Below are 14,195 nucleotides of genomic sequence, written 5' to 3' on the forward strand. Positions count from 1 at the left end.
ATTGACAAACAATTAAATTATAATTAATTGTTTATAAATAGTTTTAGTTGCACCCATTTTAATATTTTTAACTCCATATTAAGTATGTTAATGATTTTGAAATGATTCATATACCTTTAATAAATTGGTTGAAAACATTTAACGATTAAATATGTAAAGCACTTTGTAAATGGTTAATAACTGGTTTATAAACCATCTATAAACATTATTTAGTTGGTTATTGTAAAGTGTTACCGTTTGTTTTTTTACATTTTACTCACTGTGGCCTTGTATTTCATTACAATATATAAAACATATATAAAAGTCTTGCAGCTCTGTGGAATCAGCACAATCACGGCTAGAAGTTGGAACAACTCAAAAATGTCTTTTGTGCTGAATAACACATTTATAATGAATAAATAATGAAAAGAAAATCGTGAAAAAAATGAAATAGAATTTCTCTTAAAATCTTTTTTAATTGGAATAAAATATAATTTATATCTACACAAGTGTCATGAATATTGGAAAGAAAAAGCTGCATCTAGTCATTCCAAACGAGACATGCAGAATAAAGTGATTTTGACAGAAATATCACAATTACAAGCTTTGTTTTGGTTACTTTTTTCCTAATGTAAACCTTCATAACCTATGATCTGTTCAAGGGCTGTTGGAAAGTTCAAATTCCAACCATAAAACCCTTTTTACAGTTTCTTTCTATGATAAACGTTTTATTATTTAGTATTTTCGGTGATCTTTCCAAGAAGACATGTGTTTCAATGGTAGGGTTCAGAGGGTTTAATACTGATAGGACATCTGTGCATGCTTTCTGGTTAAACTCCACATAGCGGGCAGTAAGTGAGACATGAAAAAAAAGCCAGCACCTTCTGTACAGAGGCTCCACAGTCAGGTGCACAAGCCGGCACAGTGCCAGTGCAATGGCCTTGTGAGAAGAAGCATAGAAGGATGGCATCTGGTCCATAATACTCTGGGCGTGGTGCCAGTCTCCAATTCTAAGTAACGCTTCCAGCAGACCCAGCTTCTGGTTATCAGGTGGCTGTGGGGACAAAGAAAGGACGGCAATGGCATCAAGGTTCACACTCTTTAAGAAATTACTTTCCAGGAGTTTTCCTTGACAATAAGGCTAGTTAGTGGGTTAGTGATTAGTTATGTGTTGTTCTCTTTGTTTTATGTTAATAGTTTTGTTCAACTGACTGATGAGATATGTTTTCACCATTACATTTGAAATAAATTATTTAAATTTGTCCCCCATCCTCATGAAAAGGTGCACGGTGCATGCAAAAGAGCACACCTTTATGTGCATTTTGCCCAAATATGAATGAAGAATCTTTATTTCAACAATTTTTAAAACCAAAATAAACAGATAAAAGCAAACAGGGCAATAAACAGAACAAAAAGCTAAAGAAAAAGGAAAACCTGCATGAAACCTATACATCAACTTTAACAAACACAACCTCCCGAAACTTTTTATATTAATATATAATCCAAATTCTCTTTGACACACTTCGGTTATAACACTTGTTAGTTTCACTAGTTTATGGGTGGTTGCATTTCTGTATTTTTGTTTGTGTAGTGTAAACCAGCGTAGTCAGCCAGAGTTCCTTTGTTTATTGTGTTTTAAGTAGAAAGATAGTTTTGGGGAAAAGCGAGTTAGGAAGATTGTTTTAGTTTGTTTGTTTTATGAGTTGGCGCTTCGCCCTTTGTTCATTGCCTCATTTTATACCACTTGTACTAGTCTGAAGAAGGCTACGTTTCCATGGTGACGGTCTGAACAGAAGACGCAAAAGTGGCGTCGCGTCTTCACTTTTTATTCCTCGTTTAGACGAGCGTTTTCAGGAGGAAATCTGCTGCATACGGTGACACAAAAGTGTGTGAAATTGGATTGTATGCAGCCAGGCGGCATCACTTAAAGCCATAAGAGCATCTTTGGGCATGCAGAAGTTTTCACGTCACACATTTTCATCAGCTACTCCTTCCACAAAGTTCTCCTCCATCACTAGATCTCCCAGGTCTCGTTCACAGCCGTCTGGCTCCTCCCACCAATCGGTGCATCCAGAATGTGATGGAGGTAATTCCAGATCCTTCTCTGTTCACTAATACTATCTGTACATATCCTGGACATTTGGTGGAAAGACTCCTGTAAGTTTATTAGAGCTGCCAGAGCAGCTTGAAGGTCCGACGCATGGAAATAATCCCACGTTTGTTTATTTCCTGTACTGGAGCATGTATGTGACGTAAACACATACGTGACGTGAGCAGATCAGATCAGAGTTTTGTGTCTTGTCAGTGTAGACGACACGCTACGGAGGAGCGGATTCAACTTTTCCACTTTGGAGGGTGGTTTCAGATTTTTGCGTCTTTAAGCCTCAAAAACGCCGTCACCGTCTAAACGAAAGGCACTTCCGATAAAAATATTTTGTCGTTTTCACCCGCGAGCGTCCTCGTGTAAACGGGGCCTGAGTCACTAGTGTGATATTTTCTTTTCAGCGATTAGTAAGTTGTTCAAGGCAGCAATTGTTTTTATCACATTGGGACTCGACTGTGTCTTTGACAGCTCTGAACTCAAACTTGTGCTATAATAATACGTCCGAAAATAGTTTGAAGTCAAAAGCTCAAGTGTTTTCACCCAAACATTACATTTATCCAACATCAGTAAGATGTTTTGCCCAAACAAAGCCAAATAAAAACCGTCAGCAAATTGTTGGCTGACATTAAAATGTAAATGGAGCTCTTGCATTCAGTTTAGCATTTGGTAAAGCCGCTCTAAATTACAGTGAACAACATAGCTGGTCATAATAATACACTTTGAGGTGTTTCCTTGACTTGTATAGTTTGCCAGGTCTTCCTCCAGGTTTTATAGTATGTTTTGAAGGTTGATGACATGATATATTGCTAAGTAAGCTAAATAAATTGGCCAGGATTTAAAAATTCTTCTAATGTAATGTAGTAACTCCTAAAGTTCCTCTACAAGCTTCAGTGATGCAGAATAGGCTTTAAAAAGCTCTTAGTCCTCTTGACTCTAAACATCTATCCAGACTGGCAGCGTTCCTCTTCAACAGACCTATATTTACAAATGCTTCGATACCTTATCGTTCTTCTCTTCCTCCTTTTCTTTCTCCTTGTCCTTGTCTTCACTTTTCTCTGAGGGCAACACAACCATGACCAGCTTGCGGGCGATCTGCTTGGCCTCCGAGATGTCTCGTTTGTGTTCCTCCACAATAGTGGCATCTACTGGCATAAGCTGGAATAACAGAGAGGCAATAAAAAAAGTTTGTTTATTGTGTTAAGGTTTCATATTTCAAGAGGGAAGAAAAAAATATCTGATATAAATATTATGTATTTGGAACAAAAACACAACCTGAATCATTTGAAAGCTTTAGTTCTAACAGAGAGTTTGTTTTCCTTACATGAACATAGAGATCTTCCAGCTCTATCAGGTTATGGTGGAGCAAAGCAGCAGCAATGTGGTAAAGTGACTTAGGTGTTTCCTCATTGGGCTCCTAAATCAAGACACAATAAAATTGAATTATTAACAAAAATTGAATATAAATGTCACAATTAAATATGACTCATAATTATAGTTACGAACATTTTAGACATGCAGCAACAGGCTAGGTAAAAGGTCTTAGAAACACACTAGAAAATTACTAAGAGGCATTTTAAATGATAGTATTACACAGACTGGCTTCCAGTACATTCGATCAGCCGTTCTCGTGATCCTCACCTGGTAGAATTTGAACTTAAAGCCCAGGATGTGGCAAAGTGTGAGTGCCTCGCACATGTAGGATTTGATGAGAGACAAGAAGAACTCATCTTGGTCGGATCGACTCTCGTACACCTCCAGGATAATATCCAAAACACGATTAGGGTCCAAGTTAAAACATCCTGCAAGCGGAAAAAAACAGGATGACTAAGCAAGCGATTGGGGAAGAAAAACCAGCTTAATCTATAAAAAACCCGATTTAAAAGAAGTTGGGACATTGTGTGAACGTAAATTGCAACAGAATGCAAATTAGATATTAGCAGATACAGCATTAGATATCTCTATGCAACCTACATTCATTTGAACACACTGCAAAAATGGTCTTGCAGCAGTTGACCAACACTTACCATCAAATAACAGTAAACAAATTTTAGTTAAATTATTTTACAGATGGCATCTTTAAATATACAGCTAATATACATTAAATTTCTGTATGTAAAAAAAACACATCTGTAGCATTACAGATTATATTTGAATCAGGATTGTATCAGGATAACCTTCAAGAAAAGTTATATGGGGCTTCAAACTGAAAATAAAGAAATCTCAGACAATTTGAGACCAGATTATAAAATAAAAAATCTGAATAAATAGTTGATGAAACACAAGTAAAGTCTTCAGTTCATGGAAACGTGTTAGTCCTCTGTGCCGCGGAGGCCAAAGTTCAGATAACTCAAGCTGCAAATATGTGCAGACCAAGGTTATAATAGTTTTTTATTTTTCATTAGTTTTAGTTTTAATTTCGTTGTCAATTTTTGTTTTCAAATTCAGTTAGTTTTAGTTCGTTTTTAGAGTGGGTTTGCTAGTTTTAATTCGTTTTTATTTTTTGGAAAATGCTTAGTTTTTACCAGTTTTAGTGTTAGTTTTAGTTTTTTTGTAATGGGGTATTTGTTGGGTGCCAGATTAAAAAAAGACACAATAAAATGTGCCTTTATTTCCTTTTATTATCCATCTCAGCCCCAATAAGTTTATTAAGTCATAAAACCAGATAGATGAAATAGATTTCATATCAACCAAAAAGGTTTACGTATGAAAAAAGTTGACAAAGACGAAAACAAAGGACATTTTCACTATAATTTCAGTTAGTTTTAGTTAGTTTTGTAACCACACAAATTACAGTTCCAGTTAGTTATCGTTTTTTAAAAACTCTCGTTTTTATTTTTATTTCAGTTAACGAAAATGTTTTTTCAATTCTAGTTTTCGTTATTTCGTTTACTATAATAACCTTGGTGCAGACCTCCCTCATTACTTGATATCAAGAGGCTGGCAGGTAGTATATGCAAGGTCCTATAATTCTTTCACAGCGAACAGAAAGAAAACTATGACGCCATGTTTTAATTTCACATGCTCTGCTTCTGTCTATTACTCTCAGAGTCGCTGATCGTGTCCTTTAACACGCACCCCCAGCAACTTGGAGCTACAGTCATGGTTTAATCCACAATTTTATGAGAAAAAGCCTCCTTCAACTGCTGTAATTCAGCACTTGTTCCACATAAACAGGGAGCAGGAGAGAGAAGAGCAGAGACACACTTACTGAGTGAGACAGAAGAGATGAAAGGAGAGTTGGGAGTGTAAAGCTGTAGGCTTGCCTGGGCCAATCGGCATCATCGTTTAAGTCCAGTCATTTAAGGACGGCTAAATTTAGAGCTTGGCAATATCATACAACTACTACGAGTCAGGAAAACATTGGTTATATTGATTCATTTAATATTCATTAAAGCTTAATTATTTTCTGAATGCATTATTGAAATTTCAATAATCCTTTGAACCCCAAGCCAATTGCAGATTAACAGTTAGATGACATAAATCATAAAAAAAGGAAAACTGCCACTTGAATTTCTCTGATAAATTATTCTTTTAAATTGGAATAAAATAGCATTTATATAACATTACAACATTTTTCCAAGTGCCAAGAGTCTTAAATATTGGGGGGAATTGGATCTCCACATATTATACATAATAAACTATTTGCATTTTTACAATCTCTACTTGCAACCTCTCCTGTCCTCTCCTCTCTGCTCTGTGTAAACAGATTTTCAGTGAATATTTGTCATGCGACCTTTTGTCTCAGCAGAATCAATCACGGCTTCACAGTGTCGCTGAGGAGCAGAATTTAATGTTTTTAACAGGACCTTGTTATTCCAAACGGTTTATTTTTGGCTTATGTTTTAAATGAGACATGTTAAATAAAGTGATTTTGACAGAAATATCAATTTTTTGGGTGATCTTTTAATGGTTAATCAACCACATGATTAGACTCTCTTTCTGATGAAAAAATGTGCTGAGATTGCTGAGAATAATTCTGAAAAAAATATAACAGAAAACAAGAGAATAAAATGGATATCATAGGGCTGTCTGTAATAAAAAGGTAACACGGCCATGCAAAGCATAGAGTCAATGCTGAATCTAACCAATTGGTAACAAAATAACAAAGCATGCACATTTAACCCATTGAGGCCTGAAATGCCTGTAAAACCTCTGGGCGATTTTAAAATCAGCCCCTAAAACCTGAAGTTTTTCTGGAAATTCAACAGAAGTGTCAACGCTTCTACTAAATAATAGATTTTTCAGCCTCTGTAGCAGATAGAAATGAAATTCAAAAAGTATTTGGAGCTTATACAAATACTACAAAATGACGTATCAGCTTTCCAGGCTTCAATGGGTTAAGGGGAATGTTTATGTAGGATTTGACTGTAACTAAGAGGTAGTAGCACAACACAAGACTTGTTGGGTACCTATGAGGGACTTGATGCTCTCCAGGACGATGTGGCTGGTGATGTTGCCTGAGAGGTCTTGGCCGAGCTCCGTGATTAGCTTAGCATAGCCCTCATTCTCCTCCCTTAGCAAGTTAAACTTCTGTTGCTTGTAACTGAGAAGAAACACAAGATTGCAAACATATTTTTTAAAAATGCATAATTTCTACCTTCTGTACGTTTACGTCTCCTATAAACTGTGCACTCTACTTACAATAGTTTCGTCTTGATTTTTACAATCTTCTGATTGAACTGATGGGCTTGTTTTATAAGCCCAAGAGATTCAAGGGTTTCTGGATCGAGCCGCTCTTTAAGGATAACCTCCGGAACAAAAAACTGTAATAAAAAATATAATTAGTTCATTTTTTTGTGTTGTTTTTGTAGTTTATTACATATCTGGTTAGGAAAATCAGTAATGCATATATGACACAAATAGACAGTGGTATAAACTTAATCAAAAATTCTCAAATTATTTTATTTTTTCAATTTAACAATTAAGTGAATATAGTGCTCTCATTTTGATAATATAAATAGCCTTCTTCAGACTGTGTATTATTCTAAGTGTATAAAGTGCCTGTTATATTTAGGGATTATTAGTATTCTTACCAAACATGCTCCCACCAGTTGTGTGTAATGGTCACGCTTGATTTTTTCTTCCAGTGCACCCGTCTCTAAATCTGTGACAAATATCATTTTAAAAACCAGACAGTTAGAATATGTCACATTTGCTCACCACTAAAAGCTTTTATAATATTGCATATTATGTTTTATTTACATTAAATGCAGTAATGCAGATACAATAACTTATAGTTTAAGAACAAAAACCCATATTTACCTAGTATACTGAACACATCTGCTAAAATTGATGGCATGTCATCTCGTAGTTCCTGAAATAAAAACAAAATACATTTTACAGACATACATGCATGCATGTAGAAATGATCAACCTATTTGGCAGAAAAAAAAGGCACTGCAATCTCTGTGCAGACACCAAGCAGGATTGAATGACAAGTAATAATAATAATAATAATAATAATACATTTTATTTGTAATGCACTTTACATTACAGGAAATCTCAGCTACAGGTTAAAAGCATAACATTCTAATTATAAAAAGGATTAAAAAAGGAAAAAAAACAACATACATAATCAAAATACACATACAGAAAACATACATACATAATCTAAAAACCATCTAGATGGGAGGAACCAAAGATTTTGCTAGTAGAAGTAATAAATAAAGTGTTTTGGTTTAACCGTTAAACAATAAAGCAAACAACACAAAAAATGAACAAATTATATTTTTTACCATCATGTCCCCAAGGACATTGACGACAAGATCCAACTTCAGGTTCCCCTGTACAACTTGCCAGCAGAGCTCATATAAGGCGGCCTGTATATCTGGAGGGGTATACAAATATTTGATATTAAACATTTAAAAAACACAGAAGTGAATGTCACGGTTCCCCCATTCCTCTTTGCAAGTCTACCTAAAAATTTTGAATGGCATTCATGCAGGAGTGATCTGATGTGCTTCGTCCTGATTGTTACCTTGCTTTTTATGCATGTCTGTGTGTGTCTTTAACACTTATTCAAAACTTTTTTTCGTTTGCATTCACACTTAGGTTTGTTGTTTTGCCACAAACACATTGTGACATGCAGAGACTAACTAGACTGAGGCAAACAACTGGTGTGACTGGGTAATCTGCAAGTCACAGCTTGACTGAAAGCTGTCACATTATGAAAAATCTATCTGCGGTGTAGCAATATTTTGAGAAACTGGAAAAGGAGCAATGTGAAAGGAAACTTTAAGGAAAAACAGCAAAGTTACCCGGCCGTTTGATGGCATTAATCACTTCAAGTAGTAATAATTTAACTGGAGAGGATATTGTTTAAAAGCAGTTTTACATGTATTAGTTACAGTGGTAAATGTTTTATTGATCCCCCCCGGGACAAAGAAATGTTGAGGATAAATATGAACATTTATCTCTTTAATGGATGTATTTTCTAATTAACATAACTTAAAGTTATCATCAAATATAACTTGCATATCTATTGCATATAATTAACTGTGAGCAAATGTATAGATTGCTTACATCTTCAGGTCCTTACATTTCAGCTGTAAATTGACTACATACAGTTTCTTTCATTTTTCAGATAATTTAACCGTTTAGGTCCATCTTTAACACACTATTTTAAAAATATTTCCTTTTCTTACAGAGCTGACTGGTTTTAACTACCGTATATTCTATGATCGGTGTGTGTCTGTGTGTACAACCGTTTAAATGTATTGACAGGGAAACGGGGGTTAAAAGGTGTATAACAGTATAAAGGCGACACCTTAACTTACCTCTAACCTCACTTCCATGATTTGTTTTCTCTGTGAGTTCTTTGCAGAGTTGTACACTGTGAAATAAAGAGACAAATTCAGGTCAGCTGGCAATTTATAGCCTTTAAAACGACATAAAGCGAACATGCATACAGTCACTGTAATGCACTTGTTATAGCTTCTTTAATTCCTTTCCCAACGAACAATGCAAACACAGCAGCCATATAGGTTACATTGACCTGCACACCAACAGTCTTGTAACATCTGGTTTCCATTTACCGTGTCAACACCACACCCCATCTACAATATCCCAGATAAAAAAAGTTTGGAGGAGAAACAACTGATATTCCAATTCTCCCAGGAAAGCTTTCCCCATCTGGATGTATCCAAGCTAATAAAAACCAAAGACCAAACACAGGGCTGTCCTCAAAGCACCTGCGCTGACAACCAAAGACTCACATTCCTTCATATTGCCGCCTCAATGTCTTCTGTTAAAACATACATGCTCAACACACTGCACTATTGTACAGGCTATATATATATATATATATATATATATATATATATATATATATATACACACAATTAAGACGGACATAAATATTCAATCAATATCACTTTTAAATGTTCCAGTTGGTATTTTGCATATATATATATATATATATATATATATATATGCATAAAAAAAAGACACTGAGCCTCCACTATATCCTTGCTCTGACCCTAGACTATATAGGAATATAGAAACTTAATTTCCTCATCTTTGATTGCCTACTTACAAAAAAACTAAGGGGAAATGGTCCAATATATGGGGAAGACCATGTACAGGAGAGGGGCATGCAGAAGGGGAATATTATGCATCTTACATCATCTTATATATATATATATATATATATATATATATATATATAGCCTGTGCAATAGTGCAGTGTGTTGAGCAACTAATTTGTTGCATCTATCTAAAGCAAGTTCCTGCCAAGGTGCTATCATCTTCAGTCACAAGATGTGTACATGACTAAAAATTGAGTAGTTTAGTAGTTTAGGTCAGTGCATCTCATTGCAGGCCTTACTAAAATATGCAAGGCCTACAGCCACTAATAGTAGCTAGCAATGTGGAGGAGCCCATTGTGTCTCCTCCTGTACGATGGCTGCGCTCAAGAAAATGAGTAAAAAAATCTTCACGCAACGTTTTCCCTTATGATAGAGTAATAAAGGTGGCAGCCCTGTTTTGCCCCAGGGTTTCAAGATACTGTGAGGGTGAGCAGCGGTCAGTGGGTTTGACTCAGGGCCGGTTATTCCTACAGGCCACCAAGGCGGCTGCCTAGGGCGCCAAATTGGCAGGGGGCGCCCCCTTGTGGCGCCCTTAAGCATACATCTTTGTTTTAACAACATTGATTAACGAAACATTTTTTAAAAAGCATGGGCAATAAAACCCTCATTGAATTAAATGAACATGCCCCAACCCATATTTCGAATGAAAATGTAATATTATATTATATAAAATATGATACGTGCATGGGTGTCGTCACTCGTCATGACGATGCAGTTGCAAGTCACAAAACACTAGAACTAGATCACGCTAACGGTCGTAGAAGGTCAACTAGAAAAGGACCAAACTGTCTGGTGCACAGGGGCGAAAACGAAGAAAAGATTATTTTCAGTCTTTGCCATTCTTAATTTGATGAAGATCTGTGTTTTCTTATTTATTTATTCGTATTTTCAATTCAGTTGTTGTTGGTAAAGTTCCAAAGTTTCTAAAAACAAAAATGTTCTGAGACCATTACCTTGCTTGTAGTTCATGTATCAAATATTAGTGTACAGTGAACCCTCGCTATAACGCGGTTCACTTTTCACGGTCTCGCTGCTTCACGGATTTGGCCCAGAAGAAAAAAGAGCGACAACAACTACCGATAACTATGTTCTTCTCTCCAAAAAACACACCTGCACCGCAGGCTTTAGAAGAAAAAAACGCCACAGAGCGGAGTCAGGATGCAGCGGCTCAGTCAGAAGAGCAGTGAAATACTGTACTGTACACGTGAGTCACTATTTGTCCTACTGTACTTTGTATTTTTTTTCATAATCATTTTTCATTTTCTCCCGTTCCAATCCGTCACGGTGGGGCGGTGCTGATCCCCGCAATATTAACCCTTCAGTTCGTATTGATGATTAAAATTATTATTTATTTATTTATAACTAGGCCTATATTATTTTACAGTACAGTAGTTATTTGTAAAAAAACAAAAAACAACAACAAACGTTTATACAGTACTTTTATTTGTTAAACAAATGCTTGGGCCTGTAAAAAGCTTTTGTTCCTTGCTTTCAATGCTTTATGGAGTATTTCATTGTATAATAACTGTAAAAAAAATAAAGGTTTCTACTTCACGGATTTCGCCTATCGCGGGTTCTTTTTGGAACGTAACCCCCGCGATAAACGAGGGTTCACTGTACAGCATAATACATATAACATAGTGTACCTATATCAGAATGAATACATGGAATGGATGTGGTTCGGGGGGGGGGGGGGGGGGCCTAGGGCAGCCAGTGGGCTAGAACCGGCCCTGGTTTGACTCTCAAGTTGATGCTCGCTGTCTTGGTGTCGCCAAGCGCATCATTTTGTACCGAAAAAAAATAAAAATCTATAGGACTGTCTATTAGTTGGCTCATACAATTATCTGTCTTAACGTGAGCTAAAGTAAGGTGACGTCACCTGAAAGCTTAACGTCACTACTTATTGCTCTTTACTCAAGACAGGAGACTGAATTACCCCACTACCCCATAAATAAAGTCTTATCTTAAGAAAAATGTTTATTGGGCAAAAATCATGAACAATCGTTGTTATTTTTTTTGTTTGTTTTCTACATAAAATTTTTATTTTTATACTGTATATTTATATTGATTCTGCACTGGAATTCTATTCTACTCCTTAATACATACTCCTTCTTTAGACACTTTATATTTTATTGTATTTTTATTGTATTTTATTGCTTGAAGTATGCCTAGATTGTTCTTTTTATTTAATTGTCATTGTCTATGTGTGTGTAATGCTGCTGCTACACTGTAATTTCCCAGCTTGGGATAAATAAAGTATATCTATCTATCTATCTATCTATCTATCTATCTATCTATAAAAACCTATGCCATAGCTAACGTTACTGCTAGCTAGCTAGCTCACTGTAACGCCAGGAATTAGCCGTTTCCCTCCACTTGATTAACTTATTATAAACGTTACACAACGAGTTATTTTCACCAACTACCAGTCGGTTGGCTGTTGGCAGATCCCGTTTGTGTACTAACTACTTGTATTTTGGCTTATTTAGCACCACAATGAAGAAGCTAGAACTCCATTGATGCTGCCGGGGAGGGAGCTAGCATGGATGCTAACTAGCTTAGCTTAGCTAGCCACCGTGTTTACAAATCGGGAGCGTAATTTAGCCACATTGCTAGCATGCAGCAAACACTCGCTGGTTAATCGTATTAATTTAAAAGATGTTTGTTTTCTTCCAAAAATAGCGCCGTTAATAAGAAGGTTGAGTAATTTAACGCTAGCTTGCTAACGCTTACGGTAGCAAGCTAGCGTACACACTTGAAAGACTGGCCTTAAATCACAATGCTAGCTGCGTATTTTCTTATTTCTAGTTAGTTTAAATCAACTGGTAAAACACTTTGATCACCGACACTGTGTGTATCATTCAGATGTACTCACAATTCGTGTTTTCCAGATTTTTCCCAGTTTTTGATCCATTCACAAGGGAGGATAAGTGTCGCCATCTTCCATCCACACAGCCCGGATGTCTAATTCATCATGGCACACACAGGGTCAATGTGGTGGTTGGCTGCTGATGCTAGGCTAGGCTAGCTCTTAGGGCTAGCTCACAGGGCTAGCCTAGCGCACTGGTGCATGCTGGGAAACCGAGGGCTGCTGCTGCTTTGTTAACGCAGAACTTTGTGTTCCTTCTGTGGAAATGATATCACCAGGCCTCGGCTTGATCCAAATACTTTAAAATGTTAGGTAAAATACATTTGACTACCTTTAACCCTATAAAGCCAAGTGTATCATATTTGATACACAAGTTTTTGAGACCTATACATCATCAGTGTGATATTTTTTTCCTGAAAAACCTGACGTGTTGAAAAAAAACAACAACTGAGCAAAAAAATTGCACAAAAATACAAGATATAGCAAAAATGATATGCAGGTTCCACTGGTGGATCAGTCATTGCTGCGTGAAAACTTCATATCAGCAGATGTATGATGTTGTGTTATATGGAAAAAAATATTTTGCATGTTTGAGGAAAATGTTAAAAGAAAGTAAAGCCTTAAAAGGTTAAAAATGTTGGGTTTTATATGTTTTTGTTAGTTCGAGAAAAACAAACTGTGAGCAACAAAATGCACAAAAAGACCTGATGTATCAAATATGATACAAATTAGAATTCATATATGCAATTTATTTATTTATTAAAATTCGTCAGCAGGTTAATAAGCACTCAGTTTTTACAAAAATTGAATTTTCTGGCAATTATTTCATGGTTCAGGCTTTATAGGGTTAACCCTATAAAGCATAAACCATTAAATAATTGCCAGAATTTATTTTTTTAAACTTGAGTGTTTATTGAACCTGCTGACAAATAATTTAAAAAAATCCAAAAACAATAGGGATATATGATTCTAATTTGTATCATATTTGATACATCAGTTCTTTTTGTGCAATTTGTTGCTCACAGTTTGTTTTTCTTGAACTAACAAAAACATATAAAACCCAACATTTTTAACCTTTTAAGGCTTTACTTTCTTTTAACATTTTCCTCAAACATGCAAAATATTTTTTTCCATATAACACAACATCATACATCTGCTGATATGAAGTTTTCACGCAGCAATGACTGATCCACCAGTGGAACCTGCATATCATTTTTGCTACATCTGGTATTTTTGTGCAATTTGTTACTCAGTTGTTGTTTTTTTCAACACATGTCAGGTTTTTCAGGAAAAAAATATCACACTGATGATGTATAGGTCTCAAAAACTTGTGTATCAAATATGATACACTTGGCTTTATAGGGTTAAAGAACATCATTGCACACCAACACTACTTTTTGTGCTTAAGTGTTACCTGAATTTAAAAAGAAATATATATTTTCGAGCCATAGTTACCAAAATCCCACACTGCATTGATGTCATCTACACAAGCACATTACTGTAACCCTCATGAATTTCAAAATATTTGCTGTTGTAATGTATACTTGTTTTTATTTGTATACTCTTTATCCAGGGCCAGATTAACACTTTGCTGTAACCTGGGCAACAATATTCAAGGGCCCCATCATCATGACCCCAGAATCACCATAATCTGGCA

General features: G+C 35.8%; 1 protein-coding gene across 5 annotated transcripts in view; it reads right to left on the minus strand.

Moving 5' to 3' along the window:
• Positions 1-12,709, minus strand: part of thoc2 (THO complex 2) — a 43,724-nt gene extending 31,015 nt beyond the window's left edge. For all 5 annotated transcript variants that reach the window (XR_009395685.1, XM_059351120.1, XM_059351119.1 and 2 more), the window contains exons 1-11: positions 12,545-12,709; positions 8,860-8,915; positions 7,819-7,910; positions 7,346-7,397; positions 7,117-7,187; positions 6,725-6,846; positions 6,493-6,626; positions 3,722-3,882; positions 3,405-3,497; positions 3,083-3,238; positions 861-1,033 (exon numbers count right to left, since the gene is read on the minus strand). Coding sequence is in view for 4 of the 5 variants with exons in the window: in XM_059351120.1 (XP_059207103.1) it covers positions 861-1,033; positions 3,083-3,238; positions 3,405-3,497; positions 3,722-3,882; positions 6,493-6,626; positions 6,725-6,846; positions 7,117-7,187; positions 7,346-7,397; positions 7,819-7,910; positions 8,860-8,915; positions 12,545-12,609 (1,175 nt within the window). In the remaining variant the exon portion in view is untranslated. The remainder of the gene's footprint in view (positions 1-860; positions 1,034-3,082; positions 3,239-3,404; positions 3,498-3,721; positions 3,883-6,492; positions 6,627-6,724; positions 6,847-7,116; positions 7,188-7,345; positions 7,398-7,818; positions 7,911-8,859; positions 8,916-12,544) is intronic.
• Between the last annotated feature and the right edge of the window lie 1,486 nt (positions 12,710-14,195).

Source organism: Centropristis striata, chromosome 15 (genome assembly GCF_030273125.1).
Source record: "Centropristis striata isolate RG_2023a ecotype Rhode Island chromosome 15, C.striata_1.0, whole genome shotgun sequence".
NCBI lineage: Eukaryota > Metazoa > Chordata > Actinopteri > Perciformes > Serranidae > Centropristis > Centropristis striata.